Source organism: Plecotus auritus (assembly GCF_963455305.1).
Source record: "Plecotus auritus genome assembly, chromosome: 6".
Taxonomy (NCBI): domain Eukaryota; kingdom Metazoa; phylum Chordata; class Mammalia; order Chiroptera; family Vespertilionidae; genus Plecotus; species Plecotus auritus.
The window spans coordinates 145,167,930-145,190,017 of NC_137773.1; the positions used below are offsets into that span (position 1 = coordinate 145,167,930).

The 22,088-nt window shown below is 51.6% G+C and overlaps 1 protein-coding gene across 1 annotated transcript in view; it reads right to left on the reverse strand.

The window, feature by feature from the left end:
• Positions 1-336: 336 nt before the first annotated feature.
• Positions 337-22,088, reverse strand: part of SPSB4 (splA/ryanodine receptor domain and SOCS box containing 4) — a 67,507-nt gene continuing 45,755 nt past the window's right edge. The window contains exon 3 of the mRNA XM_080672220.1: positions 337-1,739. Within this exon, the coding sequence (XP_080528346.1) occupies positions 1,612-1,739 (128 nt within the window). The 3' untranslated portion in view covers positions 337-1,611. The remainder of the gene's footprint in view (positions 1,740-22,088) is intronic.

The following is a 22,088-nucleotide window of genomic DNA, read 5'->3' on the forward strand; positions in this document are numbered from 1 at the left end:
TGGTTATCTTATAGGGTTTACCCTGCTTGGCCCCGTGTCCCCTGCAGAGCTGCCCTTTGGACATCACAGCCCTGGCCTCAGGAGCATGCCCTGTTTTTCTACCATCACAGCCAGCTTCGCATGGGCCCAGGACCCGGGCACAGTTCTCTTCCAGGGCAGGCCTTTGTCAAATGGCTAGCGTTTGGGCTCAAGTGGGGACAAGACAGAAGAGATGAGAACAGTCTGGAGAGAGAATCACATTCCTGCCTCTGAGTGTCTGGGGAAGACCAGCCAGGTTGACAGAAGAAGCCCTCCCCCCCCCCCCCCCACCGCCCCAAGAGCATGAATAAACAGCTGAGGGACTGAATGACACACTTTATTAGAAACGTTCCTCATTCATCAGTCAAATTCACATTAAAGTGGGGGCGGCAGTGCCGTCTGGGGCTCTGAGATTCCACTGCTGGGACAATTTCCAGTTAAAAATGAGTCTGGGCAGAGAGTGTCGGAAACACTCACGGGATGCCCAGAGGAGGCGGTCTCAGCAGCAGCATCCTGCCGGGAGAGGGCCAGGTTGGAGCAGGCGAAGAGGTGCCTCCCCTGTCCACCCTTCCAGTTACAACGCTGCCCCCACGGGCCCCACGCTGATAAATAAACAGCACGTCACACACACATTTGAAACAAACAAGCTCGTACAAGTCTCCTAAAGTGAAAAAATAATTTGCTCAAATAAAGCTTTGTGGCAACCAGGCTGCATCCTGAGTGGATGGTTGCCTAGAGACTCCCGGCACCCCCGGAAGTCTCCCAGGGCATCATCCACCAGGGGGTTGCAATGCCCCCAATCCCCCCATTAGCACCTTTGGACTAAGTACTGCCCTCACTCCTCATACTCCTCTCTTAAAATGCACCTGCTACTTAAAATAATAATAAAAGAAACACTCTGTCCCTGCGGGTGAATTCGTGAGACTCAGCTTCCCTGAATAAGAGGTGCCTGGGGCAAACAGGGGGCAGTGGGTGGGTGTGGGGCAGGAAGGCAGCTAACACGGGTAAGTAAACGACTTTCAAAGAGGTAAGCCAGAAGGCGGCTAAACACTGCTGGGGCCACTGGCCAGTTCTGCCTTCGGGCATCCCTTTCAAAGGGGCAAAGTCCTAAAGTATCCGGCTGCCCTGACAAGGGGTGAGGGCCCAGAGGGGACCCAGTGCGCTGCTGGCATCATTCATTATTCAGAGGCAGTTTCTCCCCCAGCTGGCCCTGTCTGCTCCGGGCACACAACAGAGTCTCCTGCCCCAATGTTTTATTCATTCTCTTGAATATGGAAACAGGCTCTCGGATCAATACGATCCGGTGGCTGCGGAGTCCAGTGGGCGGGCGGGCCCCCCTCCGGGCACAGGCCCCGGGTACTTCGCGGCTTCCAAGGCGGTGCGGGACTTGGGAGAGCTGCTTCTCAGGCAGCAAATACTGTTGGCAACAGACATTCATTTTTAAAGTTGGGAATACGTACTGGCCTTTCAAAGAACAAAGTTCTGGGGAACCGGGGTGAGAAAGACCCCTTCCTGAATGTTCTGTGTGCCCGTGAAATGAGAGGCCGGGCCAGCGGCATGCCCATGGCTGCCCATCAGCGCCCACAGCCCTGCTCACTGGTACTGCAGGTAGTTTTTGAGAGACTGAGGCAGAGGCAGGGAGCCGATGTCCGGCAGGCGCTGGCGGCCCAGGGCCAGGCGGATGGATCTCCGGCACAGGTCCATCAGCGGCAGGGGCTCGGCTGCAATGAGAGGGAAGCAGGTTAGAGTCTCGCCAGCGCCTTCCTCGCACCTTCTTCCCACCTGTCCTCCCACCTACCCGCTGTGCCCCGCCCACCTACCCGCTGTGCTCCGCCCACCTACCCACTGTGCCCCGCCCACCTACCCACTGTGCTCCGCCAGCCCATCTGTAAAGCGGAGCAACAGTTCGCAGGTTTGCGGAGGCGATGGAAGGACGTGACAGGTGCACAGTGCCTTGCCCGGGCCACACAATGCAGTGGGAGCTCGGGAAGCGTCGGTCCCTGCTCAGGGCCTGTTGGCACCAAGCACCACCCCGACCGGACGTGCCCTCTTCCTCCATTCAGACAAACAGCAAGGATTTTCCGTTTCATTCACTTAACGATGGATTAGTGACAAGGAGACTGTGAACTTCCTAAAGGACGTGACCCTGACTCATCTGTCCCAGGCCCCAGCTGAGCCTGTTACCGGGATGATCCAGTGGTCATCGGTTAAATGAATGAACTGACTTGCAGCTCTGGGCCATCTCCTCTGTAGCTGCTGGAAGCTACTGAAACAAATTGCTCTTTCCCGGCAGCACTTCTGTCCTGGCTCCCTCCTCTCCTCTCCTGTAAACTCCCTGAGAACAGGGCATGTTTTAATGGACAAGAGGCGTGTGGTGAGAGTTAAACGAGTCAGAAAGTGTAAAGAACTTAGCACAGTGCTCAGCATACAGTAGGTTCCGTAAACACCCAGTCTGGCTATCTCCCTCATGCCCAGGCCTTTGTTTGGTTGCCCGGGTGAGGCAGAGCTCGGGAGGACTGGTAGCAGGATAGGCTCGGGCTGGCAGACAAGCAGTTCCTTTTCTGATGGGAGATGGGCTTGCATTTTATATCAGGGGGAAAAATTGAGCTGTTAAAGTTTGATAATCATTGTCAAAGCTTAAAAGCTTTCTTAATCACTTTAATGCTCTAGGCACATACTAGGTCCTCAACGCCCCAGATGCACAGCCTTATCAGCACACTCAGCTCCCTGTGTGTTCCCTGCCTAATTAGGAGCTGAACAGAAGGGAAGGTGGCCTTTTATCTTCACTCCTCTGCAATCATTGAAATCAGTCCAGAGCCCAAACTCCAAAGGCAGAGAGAAAGGAGGGGCTGGAGTTCAGAGCACCTCTTTAGATCTCAGTGTGAAATATCAATCCTCTCTCCTCATTCCCATGACAGCACAGCAACCCCCAGTGCACAGAGAAAGCCCTGGTGCCACTGCGGAGCTTCCAGCTCGGAGGATGCCAGCATCGCTGGGCCATCCCTCCAACTCCTCCGCCTCACCCACCTTGGCTTTGGAACTTCTTAGAGCTGTCAAATATCAAGGTTTGGAAATGGTGGGCGAAAAGGGGCCACATGCTAATGTGACTGGCTCAGGGAAGGCCTGCCTGGCGGCCTTGCAGACTTAGAGACCTAAAGTAGCCACAAAGGATGGTCTGAAATGAAAACTTTTAAAATTAAAAAGCAATTTATGGTGAGTGGTCATGTTGTAGGCCGGCATTTCCCCTGATAAAGGTTAATCTTTACTTTAACTGGGCCTATTGTCTTTTTCTATCTATGATAATTTGGAATGTCAAAGTAATTTTCCTTTTTCTGGGCCCCTCAAAGCACAGGCACTGCTCTGTGGAGACCACAAATCCCCTCATTGTCATTGAGTTAATCGTTGACTGTTAACTACCCTGTGCCCAGCTAAGTAAAAGAAGTGTCTACCATTTTACTTTTTATCCAATCCCAGAGGTTTCCCCACTTTGCTTCCTCCCACCTCCCTGAACCATCACCAACAGATTTTGTGTCACCCACTTATGTCTCCTCTTTCGATTGTAATGTGAAAAACAAGGTGCAAAGCTGCCATTCTCCGGAGCATTATCTCAGTCCATTGAGATTCTGCTTCCTGGCAATTGTTGACAGTTTGACTCAGATAAACTCAGAAAAAAATTCCTCACAGGTTTGAATGTTTCTTCCATTAACAAAGTGATGAGCGGCATTCTCAGAAATGCTTTCTGACTAAAGATAAAATTTAAAAAGAATCATTGTTTGCAAAAGTGAATATCCAAATGGCCAATAAATATATGAAAATGCGTTCTACTTCCTGAGCCACCAGGGACATACAAATTAACACTATACTGTGACTCTCCGAGATGCCAACCAGGATGGCTAAAATGAAAACAAGACAATAGCAAGTGTTGGTGAGGATGTGGAGTAACTGGAATTCTCATAATGCTGCAGGTGGGTGGGTAAACTGGCACGCCCACTTGGGAAAACTGGAGGCATCTCCTAAAGCTGAACCTATGGCCTGCAATTTTACTCCCGGGTGTACACATGTTCACCCAAATGCACATACACGAATACTCATGGAGGTAACCAACTGCAAACAACAACTTTACTATCCACCAACAGTGGGATGTCTACATAAATGTGTATCTTCACAGAGTCAAATACTAATCCACCATGAAAATGAAGGAACCACAATTGCATGCAAAAATATGGACGAATCTCTCAAACATAAGTATGAATGAAAGAAAAGTACATTTTGTGTGACTTTATCTGTACCAAGTTCAAACACACAGAAGGATGAAGTTAGGCAGTGGTGACGTGGGGGGAGCAGTGATTGGAAGGGGGCACGACATGATGGAGCTCCTGGGGGGCTGGTAGTGTTCCCCTTGATTTGATTTGATTTGATTTCTGCCTATACCAGTGCATTCACTTTGTAAAAATCATCAAGCTTACTCACCTGAGATGAGTACACTTTCTGCATAAATGTCAAGAACAAATTCACAGTAAAACAATGAGTCACTGAGTCCAGAGTGCTTCATTCAGCTCCCTGCCGGTTGAGTGTGGATACAACACAAGCCAGTGAGGGCAAAGTAGGAAAAGGGGGGCTGGCTTGGAATCCTGGCTCCTGCTCCCACCACCAGTGGGCCAGAGAGCTGGCTCACCTTCCTAGAGCCACATTTTTCTCATCTGTGGAGTGGGGATAGCAAGGCCTCCATAACGCATTGTGACGATGGCAAGACAGAGCATGCTCCTTTCCTTAAAGGCATTCTCTTATTTCATGCCATGAGCCTAAGAAGTATGTTTAAAAATAGAAATAATTTGCTTATTGTGGTTCAAAAATGCCTCGGTACATCATACTAATTGTCGACAATGCTATGCTCTGGTTGAAGATTTATTGGAGCCGGAGCAGGATGTCTGGTTCTGTATTAAAAATATCACCAGGCGACCATTTTCAAAGTTCTCCAGTGTCCTGTATTTTCCATCACTATCCCCCTGCACGGCCCTGAGTAAGCCACATTACTTCCCAGGACTCTGTTTTGCAGGCAGTAAAACGGGGGAGTTAGCTATCGGCTATGATGGTCTATGACTGTGACAGGAACAAGGAGATCTTGGCCCAGGGATTGGTAGCTTTGGCTGCTTCCCTGGGCCCCTCCAAGTCTCCTCTGCATGCAGTGGGGAGTTGCTAAGACACGAGTCCCCACCCTACCTCCATCCCTGCATTTATATTTTGGAAAAAATGTCAACATTTTAAGGTCAGGAGGTGCAATTCTTCTGCAACAGTTGAAGACAATGATCAGCAGATGGAGGAAGGTTTGAGCAACAGCCCTGAAATCGGAACTTAAGTAGACCGGGCACTGTTGTTATTTTCAGGAAAAGAAACGAGAAGACACACGTATGGGCACACACACACACTCTATGTGTCAGACACATCACTAGTCACTTATCCACAGCCCGTGGCTTTGGTGTCTGAGGACAGAATTGTCTGCTGGCCTCTGGGCCTCTCATGCAGCTCCTTCAGCTGGAACTCCCTGCCCTGCACGGCCTGCCGGGCCTGCCTCCTCTTTCAGGACCCAAATCAAGTGCTTCCTCCTCCCCAGTGACTTGGCTCCTCTGCCCTCTGCCTGCACCTGGCAGGTGTCAACCCACTGAGGTAACTGCACAAATGGACACGTGTATCATTACCTACTCACCTCTCAACTACAGCATCCCTGTACCTGTTGGCCCTGTCATGGCCAACAGAGACCTCGGCTCACGTCTAGAAAGCATTTGGAGTTTTCTCTTAACAAGCCTCACCATTTCCCCAGCAAAAAGGGTGGTGACGACAGGTGGGACACAGCAGCATCTTCAGATGAACTCTGTGCTGACAAGCGTCATTGGCCCAGGTGATCCCCAGAGCCCAGGTGGGGCCTCATGTTTCCCGGGGATTGAGAGTGAGCAAGTCACTTCACGTGCTCAGGAGCCCTACATAGCAAAACAGTCCAAATAAGGCATGGCCTTCCCTAGCCACCCTGCCGGGCAGAGACATGGGGAATCTCCAAAGGGTAGAACCCAGCACAGGGAGTGCTAGAAAATGCCACCTGAACTGGGGCGCGGGGGGGGGGGGGGGGAATTGTGCCTCTCCCACCCAGCCTGTCCCTGAAACTACAGAAGAGATGTGTGTGTGTGTGTGTGTGTGTGTGTGTGTGTGTGCGTGTGTGTGTGTGTGTGTGAAGGCCATGAGAACAGTGCTGTGAAGCAGGAAAGGCAGTCAGCAGGCTAGACATCAGGATGGGGTAGGAGGGTGGAGATATCGAGCAGAGGACAGGTAGCCCTACACACCAGGGGTGAACACGGCTCTCACCAAAGGGGCCCTGGAGAAGCCCCAAGCTCCAGCAGCGAAGGCAGACTGGGCATGGAGCAAACATCAGGGTAATCCCTTAAAGAGCTGTAATGCCGACACCTGGGCTGCTCTCTGAATGAGGCGGGTGGCCTCCGGAGGCCCCTGCCAGTGCTGAGTGCAGTGGAGAAGCTGAACGCTGCGTGAGTGAGCCCTGCACCCCCATAGAGGGACTGGCTGCCTGGAGCTCCTTGACCCAGTGCCCACAGGAGAGTGTGTCCAGCAAAATATTTTCAGCCAAAGACTTCCAGGTGCTTCCAGCAGAGAGGGAGTTACGCTGCTGCAGGTCAAACAGCAGCTCCACTGTCAGATGTGTCTAGTCAAGAAGAGCCTCTACCTGCCCAGTCTGAAAGTTACTCGAGGGGGCACTCCAGCAAAATGAAAAAGGAATCCCGGGAAAGGGGAGAGTCAGTGGAACTCAGAGCGAAGGAAGGTCGCTGAATGATGGGAAGACCCATTAGGTCTTGATGCTTGGAAGAGCCTCCTCACAGTGGCCTTCATTTCTCTAAAGTCCTCCCACCCCCTCACCCCCACCCCCTCCCACACACACAATGCTCTGTGCCTCGTCACCTCTGACCCCAGCCCTCAGCTTCCCCACCACTCACATCTCCCACTGTGCCCACTGCACTTCCACGTTTCTGAGAGCTCCCTCCACCTCCCACCTTAACGGAACTGCACATTCTCTCCCAGGACACCACTGCCCTTCCTTCCATCGACTGTTTGTGCTCCCAGGCTAAGGCTCCCATGCTTGTGGCACGTGCCAGGCGGGCTTCTGAGGGAGGTGGGGCCAGACTCCTTGCTTCCTTTTGCCACATACAAGGCGCCTCCTTCTGCTTGTGAGAAATCCCAGCCGCTCCACAGCTCACACCACTTGGCTCAGTCCCCTCTCTCTCCTCGCTGCTGCTGTCTACTGACCTCTGATCCTGGTTTGCCAGGGCTCTGGCCTGGCCTCCCAGGCCCCCTCTCCACCATACCTGCCTCGACCTCTGGACAGAATCCTCCACAGACACACCCTCTTATCACTCAGGCTCCTGGCTGTAGACTGCCTCATCCTCCAGACACTCTCCTCCTCCCCCCAGTGATCCACTCCCTGGGCCACACATGGACGTCAACATCACCACCAAATGCCCATTCTAGTACTTTAGTCTCTGACCACCGGATCAGCCACCCCCACTGTGACCCTATTTCTCATCACAGAAACCTCTAGACTTCAGAGCCCTCTTTTTGCTCAATCCATCAGCATTCCTTTTCTCCACCTTCCCTCTTCATCCAGCTGGACAACCCACTATTCCCAGAGACACAGGGCCTGGGGCAGGTATGGTGGGGTGGCCAGTGAGTGGCTGGGGGCACAGGGCTGGGGCCTGGACAAATGGGAACAGCAGCATCCTGAGTTCAGATTATCTCTGTTTGGTTCCATTTCTGGGCCTCCTCTCCTCGAACCTGCCACACAGCTGAGTGGAAAGTGGCTAAGGAGCTGGCGGCCCTGGTTCAGGCCAGCCTCAGCCACCAGCTGGCAGAGCAGCCTGCCTGCCTTCCCAGGACCTCAGAGCTGCAGTGTGGCAAGTGGCTTGGCAGAGAAGACACAGGATCCTGGCCACCAGCTGACACTTGGCAGAGCAGAAATCACAGATTAGGTTAACATGTCCATGAAAAGTAGATGGTAAGCCAGTGATATAAATGTTAGCTGATGTAGAAAGTGCCTGGGAAAGGCCCCTGAGCTGACTGTCCTCTGAATCCAGTGGTGCCTGGCAGAGCCATGCCCTGGAAACATACCTTGCCAGAGGCAGGTGTGTTGTCAGTCTGACCTTTAGCTCAGGTGCCAGGGGGTGGATTTCATTATCTAAATCCAGCCAGGCACCAGGAACAAACACAATTATCTGGGCCCACCCAGAAGTGACGATTACAAAGAAGCCACAAGAATGCACATATTTTATCTTAAACTTTAGTAAAACTTCCTGGTATCTTACTGTATAAAATAAATGCACTGTATGGGCTCTGGATCCCTGTCTCTCCATCAGAGGACAGCTGTCCCACCGGGTCTCAGCTTTCCCTACTGTCTTTGTGTCTGTCTCTTTCATTTTCTCAATCCCCCGTCACCCCTACTAAGGACTCCTGTCCACTCTCTAGCTGTGCTGGTTGTCGAGAAAAGAGAAATATTTATATCTGCCACACCAGCACAGCCAAGGGTGAACCTGAGGAGGGGCGGAGAAGGATTAAAGAAGACAGAGAGAATACAGCTGGGGTTCAGCAGATCTCCCATGTCTGGATGAGGACACAGAAAAGTCCAGCCTGCAAGCCAATGCTTTATTTTATAGTCTCATTAAAACAAGGGTAGATTAACATGTAGACAAATGTTCTTGTTTTGGCAACACTTGCTGCACCTCCCACAGTCCATTAGCTACTTAAGGAGGAATTAGGGAGGGCTACAAGGTCAGGCTTAATTATGCTAGGAGAGCTCTGCCTTCCAGGGTGGGCCTTGTTTGTGGCCCTGCCACAGGTCAGTCCGAGACTTAATCTTATAGCCGCTCCCTACAAGCTGAACCTTGGAGACCCAGGGTTGTGGCTCCCAAGTTTGTGTCACAGGCCAGGTGGGCTTCCTGGAGGAGGTGGTGCAGGAGAAGGCTATGGAACAACTCCATTTGGAAACATCCCGTCGTGTTCAGACGTCATCACCTTATTTTCGGTTCAGGAAATGTGGTTTCCCTGCCCCTGACCTGTGACAAATCCCTGACTGCCCCGAGGTGCTGTGGAATCCTTCCTAGAGGCTGGTGTGGTCTCATCCCTGGAGACTTTGGGCTGCCACAGGCAGCGACTGGCTCTTGTGCAGTGGAGAAGCTGAACCAGCCCTTGTGGCTCTGCCTTGACATCATGGGGCTGGGGCTGGGGCTGGGGCTAGGGCTGGGGCTGGGAGAGGGGCAGCGGCTCCAATGAGCCCCATCTCTACAGAGGCAACGGCAGCTGGAGAGCCCTCCAGCGAGGTCCCGGCAGCCGGCAGAATTAGAAACACTCTGCCAGTTCCTCCGTCTGGTGGAAGGTGCTCCTGACTCAGCTGAAACATTTCCCAGAAAATCCGACTGTTTTCAGTTTGGAGCCCATCCTGCTGGCTGCATGATGGCTGGACAAGGGCAGCCCCTAGTCACATGAGAACCTCAGGGAGGGGCCTCTAGCTGGCGTGCACCCTGCACCACGGGACAAGTTTCTCTGCCTCTGCAGCCGTGGGTTCAGCCTGGCTCCGTGCGGATGCTGAAGGAAGCACATGGGACATGGGGAGACAGGGGTGGGAGCAGAGAGGCCTGTAGACAGTCGATGCTCATCCCACCCAGGGCAGGGGCAGGCCCTCAGGGATGGGACCCCCATTCCTCATGGTGCGTCCCCTTCTAAAGAAGAAGAATAAGGATTGTGGGGCTGTAGGACTTGCCTACCAGAGAGCAAGACCTACTTAAAGCCACAGCAATGAACACAGTGTGGTATTGGCACAGGAATAGACAAACTGGAAAATTCTAGAACAACTAGAACCAAGCAAGGCATTGTTTAGACACACATCTATATGTGGAAAATCTATAAGGAAACAAGCAAAGGAAAAGTAAACAGGAACTTCAGAGGCGTGGTAGTCTTGAGCGAAGGGTGGGGGTTGGCAGGGATGAGGAGGGAGGAGCACAGAGGTACCTGACTGTCTATGACTGGTCCTCGGGCTCAGGGGTGGAGTCATGGTGGCACTGAATTGTAAAGAAGGAAACACATCAAGAGCAAATTAGGGGCTATGCATGGCACCAACTGTGAGACTATATCACAACCAAGGGTTATGTTTAGCCAAATTCTGTGTATCAGAGGTTCAGTTTAAGAGAGGGGGTGGAGGGGGGAGAGAAGAGAGAGAGAGAGAGAGAGAGAGAGAGAGAGAGAGAGAGAGAGAGAGAGAGAGAATGAGAAAAGTTATAAGTTGGTCTCAATTTGCCTCAAACAAGAGCGTGGCTAGAAGATGAGTGAGAGTTAAACTCTCGTTAAGAAGTAGGAATGGAGTCCCCCTTGCCTGAGCACTTAGGCTGCTCAGGGGAAAACATCGCGGGCCAGGGCAGCAGCCGGCGAGTGAGACCTGGAGACGCCTTCTGGCCGCATCCTCGGGGAACGTGGCAGGATGAGACGAGGGGCAGAGGCCAGCTACCCGCCTGGCACAGGGGGCGATCAATACATGACAACTGCTGTTTCAGGACAAAGTGAACGCAGAGGCAGCTGGTGCGGAGCTGAGGGCAGGACACCAGGTGGGACGCCTCTGTGTCGATAGCCACAGGGAACTCCGCCCAGAGGTCCGAGAGGGGCAGAGCAGCGGGTCAGGGAGCCAGGTCCGAGTCCTGTTCTGTGGGGTCCCAGCTCCAGCCCTGTCGGTCAGCCTCTGCTCCGTCACAGGGTGTTCCTTCCAATCTTTCCATCAGAAGCAGGAGCATGAGGAAACCCATAAATGTTGGCATATTTTCAAAGTCCACGTTGGTGGTCTCATTGGGCTCCTCGGCAATAATAACAAGTTATAATAGGAAGAGTCGCAGCAAGGGCTCACACAGCACCTCCCATGTCATGAGATGCTCTAAGCACTTCACTTTCTGTGCTTCTCACTGCGACCCGATGAGGTAGCTACTGATATGCATGCCCCTTTACAGACGGAGGAACCGGGCCACGGAGAAGTTAAGTATCTCAATTACCAAGTTTAAGGGGTAAAAATGAAACTGGAACTCGGGCAGCCTGGTTCAGGACCCATCCTCTGTTGCCAGACTTTCCTGGGGAGGCGGGGTGACCGTCGCTGCAGAGGAAACCTTCCCCAGCCCCACTCATCTGTCACTCGGTCCCGGTGTCCCAGTCCCTGCCCCTCAGCCTGGCTCCATGTGCTGGTGCTGGCTCACCTCTGTGTACCGAGGCCCCTGAGTGCACTGGAGGTGGGCCCCTGACCCAGCAAAGGCCTGCCGTGGGCTCTCAGGTAAGCTGAGAGGTGGCCCTGACGAAGGACCCTGCCTAGTGGGGGACAGTGACTACTGGGTCATCCAACCCACCTGGTCCTGACGGGCATTTGGCCTGAAGCGTTTGGAGAGGAGAAGGAAGCCAATGCAGATGGTGTGAGGGGGTCTTCTCCCTCCAGGCCCAACCACCAGGCCCACCGCCATCAGGCTCCGTTGCTAATGCAGCCCTCGCTGCGCTCTTCCCACCCATCGGGGCTGACGGCACGGCTGACTCCTGGTTTCCAGCACATAGCCAAGGTCAGGCACACTTCCTTCCACTTGGGAAACATCACCAGGTTAGCCTCTTGCTAAGCAGCACGAGCCCCTGGGGTTTAATATGAAGGCTTTCTAATGGATTTATTGTGTTTGTTTGACCTTTCCAAGTGTGAGCTCAGACCAGGCCCAGAGGAGGGTGCTGGAAGCTTGTTTTTCTTAAGTTAAGCAAAACTGATAAGTAAACGGAATTCTTGGATGAAGTCTACCAGGTTTTCTCAACAGAGTAGCTTCAGTCAAAGAGACCCCGTTGGGCTCAAGAGGAGGCTGTGCTCACGGGTCGCTCTGGAGGCGGGGGAGTGTGCCTACTGAGAAGTGGTAACTGAGGAGGTCTGCAAATACAGGTTTTTCAGCGCGGAAAGAGCCACGCCACAGAAAAATAGCTAGCAAACTTGGGAACGACTGCTCTAGTTCGACTTCTAGTTTCAAGGCAAATAGTTCCTTGTTTTAGGAGACTTTTTAAAAAGTTATTGATCAGCACAGCCGGTGTGGCTCAGTGGTTGAGCATTGGCCTATGAACTGGGAGGTCCGGTTCGATTCCCAGTCAGGGCACATGTCAAGGTTGTGGGCTTCATCCCCAGTGTGTGTGTGTGTGTGTGTGTGTGTGTGTGTGTGTGTGTGTGTTGGTGGCGGGGGGGGGGGGGGGGACGGGATTGTGCAGGAGGCAGCCAAACAATGATTCTCTCTCATCATTGATGTTTCCAGCTCTCTCTCCCTCTCCCTTCCTCTCTGAAATCAATAAAAATATATATTTTTTAAAAAGTTAATGATCAGTGCATGAATGAAAATAACCTCTAGTAATCACAAATATGTTTGGACTTTAGACCAGAGGCTGCAGATTCCAATGCCTAGAGCAGCCTCGGGCCAACTACGGCCCCCGGGCCGGATCCGGCTGTTCTATCGGGTTCTCTTGCTCTCCCCTCCGCTCCTTTACTTTGAATTTATATTAGTTCACACAGACACTCCATCCATGCTTTTGTTCCGGCCCTCCGGTCCAGTTTAAGAACCCATTGTGGCCCTCGAGTCAAAAAGTTTGCCCACTCCTGGCCTAGAGGCTGGGCAGGTCACCGAAGTAACTATCAAGGAGCAGGTGTAAGCAGTGGGCAAAGGGAGAGGGTGGGGCCTGTGGTCCCCACAGGACGGACATGCAGAAGGGGCCGCCACTCAGCTCCAAGCAGGAAGGTGGGCCTGTGTTATAGATGTCCTGCTCTTTCCAAAAAAAAAAAAGGCCAGGAATCAAAGATTTTTATGAATTGTCCAGGTTATTTTAATTTAGTGTGGTCAAATAAAATATTCCTAGGCCCAGACACAGCCTTGGGCTGCCACTGCCACTGCCACTGCCACTGCCACTGCCACTGCCACTGCCACTTCTATTTCGGAGTGAATCTCACCTGCCACCTTTATGGCAAGTCGGCACCTGCCATCCCACTTGGGGGCAGCCCATCCTCAGAATCTGCCAGAAGCTCTGATCCAACTACAGAGACACGGCTCCACCAGATCCAGGCACCTGCTCACCGTGCTTCCGCGCCGTGGCCAACTCTAGCTGCAATCCCCATAACTCTGTGCAAAACCCAGAACCTGGCGAAGACCCCCTCTCTCCCTGAGGTCTCCCAGTGCGGTTCTCAGCATCCAGCCTGGGAAGCACCCCTCTCTTCTTTTAAACTGAAGGCGTGAGAACAACTTAGGTTTACAAAGCATGCGGTCTTTTCCGAGGACCTTCACAAACATCCGATTGGCAGTGAGAGAATCATTCCACAAACACACTCACGGTGTCTGAGGCCCTAAGGAACCTGTACTGACCAGGAAGCAGAGAGAGATGCTGATTTCAGTTATGTGCAAACCGGAGCATTCCACTTTCTCGTGCATTGGATTCCGCTCTCGTGGCAATCTCTCCCAAGCCCACGCTTCTTTCCTGCCTCATCAGTCCATTCTAGGGACCTTACATAGCCACGTACTGCATGCTAGGCCCTGTGCCCAAAATCTCTGACACATCATTTCCCTCCGTCCTCACTACAAGCTCATGAGAGAGATGCTACAGAGCCACAGTCCCTTATCCAAAACCCTGTTTCAGAATTCAGAGAATTCCAGAGCTTAGCAATTTGGCTGCATATGCCATATATATATATATATATATATATATATATATATATATATATATATATATATATATATATATATTGCATAACATCCCAGTGGTCCGAGACAGTGCCTGCAATCAAACACCTTCCTATTTCTATAGTGAAACCCATGAATATTCATACCGAGTGAAATAAGAAATGACTATAAATAGCATTACACCAGTTCAGGTTGAGTGTGGCTGCCAAATGAGTTTGGCTCAAACTTAGGAATAAAGTTTTGGTTTTTAGAACACAGTCCTACACGAGAACCTTCATTTTACAGATAGACGATGCTGACAGGTTAAGTGACTTGCTTAGCGAGGGTCATCCTGGAGATTGAATTCAAGCCAGAAGTCTGTCTTCAGAGCCCATGTCTATAACCACGTCGTTACACGGGGAAAGAGCACAGATTTCTGTGGGAAACAGCTGAACGTTCTAATCCCTGCTCTGCCAGTTAGGAGCTGTGGGATTTGGGCAAATCTTCACCCCTGAGGCCCTCAGCTTCTGTGGAGGTCATTAGAACTCTTCTCAAAAATCCCAGCTCTCACACACCGGGCACAGGATCAGCTTACCCTTCCCCACTCACCTGAAGGTAGGTGTGGCCATGAAACTTACTTTGGCCGGAGAAATGTCAGTGGAAGTGACATGTGTCACTTCAACTGGAAGTTTTAGGAGCCAGTATGTGCATTACTGCCTTTTATTTTCCATTAGTGACCATTAGGGGCTGCTCCTTCTGCCCTGGACCTGAAATGAGGACACAAACCTTGCATAATCGAGCCTTCTGCTGACCAGCAACGGCATGCAGCAAGGGCAAAAACAAACGTTGTTTGAAGCTAGTGCCATTTGGGGCTTGTCTGTTACTGCAGCAAGACCTGGCCTATGCTGACTGACATAGGCTCTTTCTCTATAAAACAAGTCATGTGAAGACTGAGTGAGGGGGCACATGTGAAGGTCCAACATTAACTAGCGCCTGGCAACAGACATGAGTTAATTCCCTCTCCCATTCTCAGCCAGAATTTCCCAGCTGTAAGGGTAATAGTTAAGCTGCCCTGTTTCAATGCGTGAAACTGCTCGTTGGCCTATGCGGTATTAGCAGAAAGGATTTTCCAACATCCACAAAAATGTGAATGTTTGCTTATGCATTCAGTCACTCATGTCCCTCATCTCATTCTGGTTTTGATGAAGAGGCTGAGAAAGATGGTGGGAGGTTGGGGACAGAATCCCAAACCTGAGGATCCCAGGTTCTTGATGGACGTGACATCGTGGTCCAAATATCCCCAAAGGCGGGACTGCAAAGGGCCCACTGTCAGGCGAGATCAGGAGAGCCAGGCAGCCTGCAGACAGCTGCTGAGCACAGAGGAAGCCCCGTTTCCCCGGAAGGGCTGCTAAGCGGGGGCTGCGCAGGCGGACAGATGGAGGGAGTGAGGCTTTGGGGAGGAGACTCTCAGAGATGAAAATGTTCAGTTGCCACAGAACTTGCATTAAGACCCCATCTAGCAACACTGATTAGGGAGCTATAAATAGCACCTGGGCTCTCACAGGCCATAAAACACTTCCCTGCAGGCTCCCGGCCTATAGTCTGCCCTGCTTAATTGGGGCTCCAAATAAAATACCTGGAAGGCCCTCGTTGTCATAGTGACCAGTTGCTAGGATAGGGATGGGGCTGAGGTTAGACACAGGGCAAAGGTGGGGAGAAGGAAGCTGAGGAGGAGGAAAGAGAAGGGGGAAAGGGTGGGATCACTGGTAAAGGTTACCGAGAAGTCCGGGATCACATCAAGAGGCTGGTGGACGAGCAGACTGCAGCCTATAGCGGCTGCAAAAAAATGGCAGCCTCATCCATCTCCTTTTCTAACCAAAGGCTACCGAGGCAAGGCAGTGGGCCCGGCTGGCCTTGGGTAGATATGAGAGGCAGAAGATCCGAGTTTGAGTCCTGGCTTGGTCACTGAGCAGCTAGGAGACCTTGGTGGGCTCCCACCTTCTCTGGGCCTCTGGTCTATTCCACTGTAAAAGGAGGGGCCAGGTGGGGGGTCTCTAAACTCTTCATACACAGCTGGGGCTCGACAATTGGACCCCACCACTGCCGAGAAGAACGGAGAAGCCCTCCATGTTCCGAGTCACCTCCAAGACACGGAAAGTGAGGAAAGCAAGGCGCACGTCAGGGCGTGAGGGGAATGCTGCCGTGGGTGTGTTTGCAGAAAATATCTTAGAAGAAAACACAAGAATCTGACAGCATCTGCTGTCTCTGGGTGCGGTGGCTGGGAACAGGGTGGGCAGGAGACTTGTCACTGTCATGTTTTAATTAAGCTTATGAATGTATCTCACATCAATGCAACCTAAACTTAACAAATACTGGACTTCAAAAGGCCCAGGTTTTAATGAATGAATAAATGACCTACTACACCAATGGGTCACCCTCCATGAACTGGTCTCTTCGCCGAGGACTCTCTGCCCATGTGCTCCTTGAACTTCTTGCAGTCTCCTGAGCTTGGCTTTGTGTCTGGAAGCCTCCGTGCCTTTGCACAGGCTGCACCCACCCCGGAAATGCCTTTTCCTTCTAGTAACATCTTTAAATTAAACTCCAATATCCCTCCTTCTGGGAACACTTCCCTGATGCCACAGCTGCCCCAAACACCTGTTACTCTCTCCGCTGCACTCCTACCTCACTCCCTCTAGCCCTTTGTTAATGCTTACCTCATCATGTGGCTCCCCCAATAAACCAGGAGCAATTTGAGGCGGGGCCCAGGTACAACACTCTGCATCCCCAAAGGACCACACACACAGAGCATCCATTCCAGATGATTCCCTTGCAGTGTATCTGCTGAAATTCAAGTCTCTGCTCTCATATCACCTGTTCCCTCAGCCTCATTTGAATATGCCGGGAAAGTTAATTTTTAACTTTAGCCTGAGCTAAATACTAGCAGGAAGGGCTGCACCCAGCAACACACACTGTGAGGGGCCTGCCCTACTGATCCGCCCGACTCTGGATAATGCGTTTTGTGGATTGTTCACCACGAAGGTATCTTCTGGGCCTTCCCCTGGGCTGCCTTCCTGCCTTCTAGCTCGGGAATCCCATGGTAATGAGGCACCCATAGGAAGGGGCTGCCAGGCAGAGGGTCTCAGCTCTGCAATTTAACCGGCTGTGGGACCTCGGCAAGACCCTGACCCTTGGCTGGTCCCCATCCACAGCATGAGGGGCTTGGACCAGAGTCCCTAAGGCCCTGCCCATTTGGACAATCTATCCAGAATTTTAAATATCAGCCCAAGCAGGGCTGAACAGTGAGAGAAGTCCACTCTAGATAAACAAATAAAATCCCAAGTGAAGGTCAGAGACCAGAGGAGGGAATGTAGGGAGACCCCAGTGGTTATAGGATGATATTTACATGTAAGACACACTCCCATGGGTAAACCCAGAAACCTAAGGAAATCTCTCTTCTTCCAGGTCTCTGAATTGAGGTCACTATTGAAGTGTGTCTGCAGCTAGACTGCCCCCTGTGGATGGCGTGTGGGGAGGACAGGACACAGATTACACCCAACCCCTCTCTCTGCTACCGAATGAACTTTCCAGACTGAATAAAGTGATGCTGTGATCAGGACAGCCTTATCACCCTGATTGATCCGAAAGATCCATCGCTTGTAAACTTTCACTCTATTAACCCTTATGTTAGTTACTAATGGATTTCTGATGGTTTCGCTTCCAGCATCCTTTGCCTCTTTTAATTCCCTTGGTGGGGCGGGGGGGTGTTTATCCCAGAAACTGCCCCATCTTAGCTCCAGGGCTGGAGCCTGTGACTGGGACTGAGCCAATCAGCACTTTCCAATCCACGTTCAGGGGTGGGTATGTCACCCAAGTGGGCCCAATCAGAATGCAGTCTAGAACTTGTGCTGGATTCGGCTGCTGCAAGCATGCTGATTCCTCATGGCTAAGAAGGGAAGGGGTAGGCCCAGGGCTCCTCACAGTCACATTGGGCCTGAGAAAGAAGACCACAGGGGTCCCCATCCTTAATGTGTGTCAGAGGGCCTTCTGTGTGATGCTCTGTGGGATGGGAGATCTCAGGATCAGTGTGGAAACAGTCTTTATTTTCATGTAGGTTGACAGTATGGGAACCTACAGCCCTGTTAGGTACCCTTTAGGCACCACGAGACACAAAGGACAAAAAAGCTGAGAAATGCAGAGAGAGAGAGAAACCAGATCCTGGCAATAGTGTCTGAATCCTGGATATAGGTGAGGCTCAAGCCAGATTCACTCCAGGACTAGTTAGTGAAAAAACTCCATAAATCCCCTTTATCAAAGTGGGCGTTTTGGGTAAGATTTCCTGTTTCTTACACAAGAGAATACAACTAATAAACCACCCCTCTGTGCTAGGACGTCTCTAGACTCTGAACCTGAGTTCTTGAAGTCTGATCAGAAGTAATTCCTGGTGGAGACACCCTGGTGTATGGAAGTTCAATGCAACCTAAGAATGACAACGAAGAGTCAGGGGGTGTTAGGTTAGAAGGGATCTCCAGAAATGCCTGTCCACGCAGACGCTGCGTAAGCAAGGGCCTGCAACTCACTCAGAGAGCTGAAGTGCCTGGCATACTGGCAGCGCGGCCAGTCTAGGGCAGAGAACAGACCAGCGTCCCCGATTCTCACTTCCAACATGGATTCCCTCCAGGGGCCCACAGTAGTCCTCTGGTTAAACCTGCGTTTCTCTTTTCAATCTCTCTCCTTTGCTATGCAGAAGCTTTGCCACCAGGTGGCGATGTGGAGTCACTGCATGCGGTGTGGGATTGAGGTTGTGGCCATGGATTGACTTTTAAGAAAATGTATCTTTATTTATCTCAAAAGATAATTTACATATAAAATTATGATTTATTTAAATATATCTTTGAAGATAAATCAAAGAATTATAATTGGGGTTAGTTAAACTGTCTCTTTCCTAATTATTTGCCTCTTTCTAACCCTGCCTATGAGGGGGTGAATGCAGCCCTGCCATGAATTAGCTGGATGTCTTTGGCAAGCTATTTCTCTAGGAGCTCAACTTATCCACCTGTACCAATGGGTTCACTGATACTCGATATAGGGCTGTTGTGAAGGAGAATGTCATGGTTACATCCTTAGGGACTATCACATAGGAGGTGTTCAGTGCATCTCGGGTGAAGAAATAAATGTGGTACCTAGTGAAATAGTATAAGCAACTGCTCAATAAATGACACATTACTAGAGGCAAAGGGAAGCAGGTCTACTTCTCAAATGATAGGCCATCGGCAGTAAGAAGGGGTTTGAGGAACTCACTGGGAAGCCATAAATCACAGTGCGTCCGTCCATGGCTGCCCACTTGCTGACCCCATAAAGCTCCCCACCACGCACCCCGGCTAGAATCCTCTGCTAGTCCTCTTCCCCTTTCTCTGTGAGCTCCCTGGCCTCGCCTCACCTGTGAACAGGGGGCTAACAGGTCCCTGAAAGTGCTAAAGCTTCTCAGGGAACTGGGTCTCCTCATTTCGCACTCTTTCACGGGCTGCCTTTCCAGGCTCAGGGCCTCATTCTCTGCATCTGTAAAATCTGCCCGGCTTGGATGTTGCCCACATCTCCTCCAGAGGGGGGACCCTGGGAACACCCTCCCCCTCGGGCTGACAGGCTTCCCCAGGGGCACAGAATTCCCTTAACTTCAAACCTCCTCAACTCTAACGGAACAAATTATGTGACGCTTTATTTTCCCCAGCTTGAATGGGCAGAGCTAGCACCTCATAAAATGACAGGGAAAATATTTGGCTGGTTTCGTAGACCGGGGCCACAAAGGCTCACTTGTGATGGGCGGCCGTGCCCAGATCTGCGCAGCGAGGTCTGCAGACACCGATGCCCGCCTGACACGGGCCAGCTGTGCGCAGTCCACCAGGCCTGGGAGCCTCTCGGCCTCACCAGGCCATCTCCTCCCACACACTTCCAGGGCCCGAGCTGCCAAAACAACCTGGTCATTGGCCCTGCAGAGGGATCCTCGTGGGCATGCCGGGAGGCCCTCAAAGAAGCTTCTGTGGACTGGTCAGCACAGCCACCCAGGAGATGTCTGTAGGGTATCCGGGTCAGTCTGGCCCCAGCAGGAATCCACCCACCAACTTCCTTCTTGCCAGACTCAAGTGCTTTCTGGCCTCCCTGCCTTTGCTCCTGCCATTCCTCCTGCCTGGAACAGCACCATTCCGTGTCTCTCCATCGAGCCCAGTCCTACCCCTCCCAGCCCCGCCCAAGGTCCTCCTCAGCCCACCCCTCGGTGATTCTGCACACGCAGGGATACACCCTTCCATGAGCTGACGGCACCCACTGCCTGTGCCCCTTGTTACATAATTAATCACACCCTTCTTGGGGTGCCTTTTTTATTAATGCTGAGATAACTTATTTCACTGACACCTCATTTATTTGAAACGTTGAGAAAGAGCTTTTTCAACATCAGTGACTTTTTCTGGAAAATTATCCTGTTAAGCATAAACCACTTTTAGTTTGATCTCTTTGGGTGAAATTTTTTCTAAAATGCTTTATGCCCTCATCTTTTTTTTTAAATTTAATTATTTTCAGTTTTATTGACATATAAAACCATGTACGTTTAAGGTGCACCAGAGTGATTTGATATACGCTTATATTGTGAAATGATACTACGCCCTCATCTTAAATCAATCACCCTACACATAATGGAATCCATTTTTGAAGGTTCAGGCTTAGAAAAGGCAATGCCACTTTTGGTACTGACTGTGTTCTGCCCGGCTCCTGTGGTGGGGGCTGTGTGCCCCTTTGCCGAATGGCCCAGACTGACGGGCCTTAATGAACAGCCCCCACTGCTGTGCCTGCAGAGCAATGGCTTGCTGCCGCAGTCCTGTGCCCTCCGTGTGGGAGAGTGGTCCCTGCTGCGGGGCTGCAGCTGGTGTGCTTGCCTCTGGCCTCCCCCCGCCCCCGCCCCGGCCCCCACTCTCGTTTGCTGTTTCTATTCGGAGAAAGCAGTGGGAGGAAGATGACCACGCCCACGTAAACTCAAGTAGGGTGTAGATGAACAGTAAATAGTATCTGAGATATTTTCTGAACTTCAAAACAGAAATTGGGTTCAAGGCCCGGAGTGAATCTTTTCATTCATTCTCGGGGCGTGGAGCTGAGGTGCCAAATAACTTTCTATGCTGATGGTCCTTGAGGTGATGAGTAGGCTCCACTGTCCGCACCCTGTGTGTGACCCCTGACTCAGCAATAAGACCCAGATGACTCGTTTTGGGCAATGCGTGGCCAGGATGTGGCTCACCCTAGAGCACCGTTACCAGTTGTTGAATTGTATTGTGAAAGAGGGGCCTCCTGGGCCTGCAATGGAGCTGGCTCAGCCTCATCGCTGGCTCAGAGGGGCGTGGCTCCAGGTTGCTGGCAGCTGCTGTCTCCAGAGGATGCACCTTTGGGATGGCTGGGGATTGCTAAAGCCTCATTGCAAATAGTCTGATCTCCGGTTCTCGGGAAATAAGAGATGTCAAACAACTTTATGTAGCACACAGAATCGCATGGTTACTTAGGACCCATTTCTTGTAAGTTACCATAGCTGGTTTGAGCTGCAGTAAATCCTCTTTTAAGGCCTGGGAACTGAGGGGCTGAACAAAGAGCTGGGCATGGTGACCGCACAGCCAATCAGTATTCAGGGACAGCAGGAAGAAAGGGCCTGGAGCCCAGGTGGGAGGTGGAGGCCGAGGTGTAGCCTCTGACCCACAGGTGGGGTAGCCTGGCTGCCCTGAGGCTTGACGAGTCCTGCCAAGCAGTGTGCTCCTCCCAGGGATGCTTTCCTCAGGCAGCCACCTTGACCAGGAGGCATCTCACTTTGGCACCTGGCCTTGGGCACTGTTAATCACACCAAATCTTCCTCACGCAAACTTCTTCCACACACAAAGCTTTACTTCCTGCTGGCTTCCTTCAACCTTTGTGAGACCTTATCTGTCTCCCCAGCTTTGTTTCCTGCCCCCCTCCATGTGTGCCATCTGCTATTTCAGTTCTTAAATTGGACAAGACTCCTTCTCACCTCAGGGCCTTTGCACATGCCATTCCTTCTGCCTGGAATACCTTTTTCTTCACTCCTGCCCCACAATAGACACCTTGCTAGGTAATTCCTCCTCTAAGCTTAGAGGTGCCCTAGATTTGCCTTCTCTGACTCCCAAGAAGACCAGACCCTCTTCATGCACTCTCCCAGCACCCCCTGCCTCCCTGGTGTGCCACCCGCACCATGTGACCAGGGGGTAATTTCCGTGATTGGTTGTAACGTGTCTCCCTGCTCAGTGATGAGTTCTATGGGCTGGGTTCCTGGCTGGCTTGCTCACT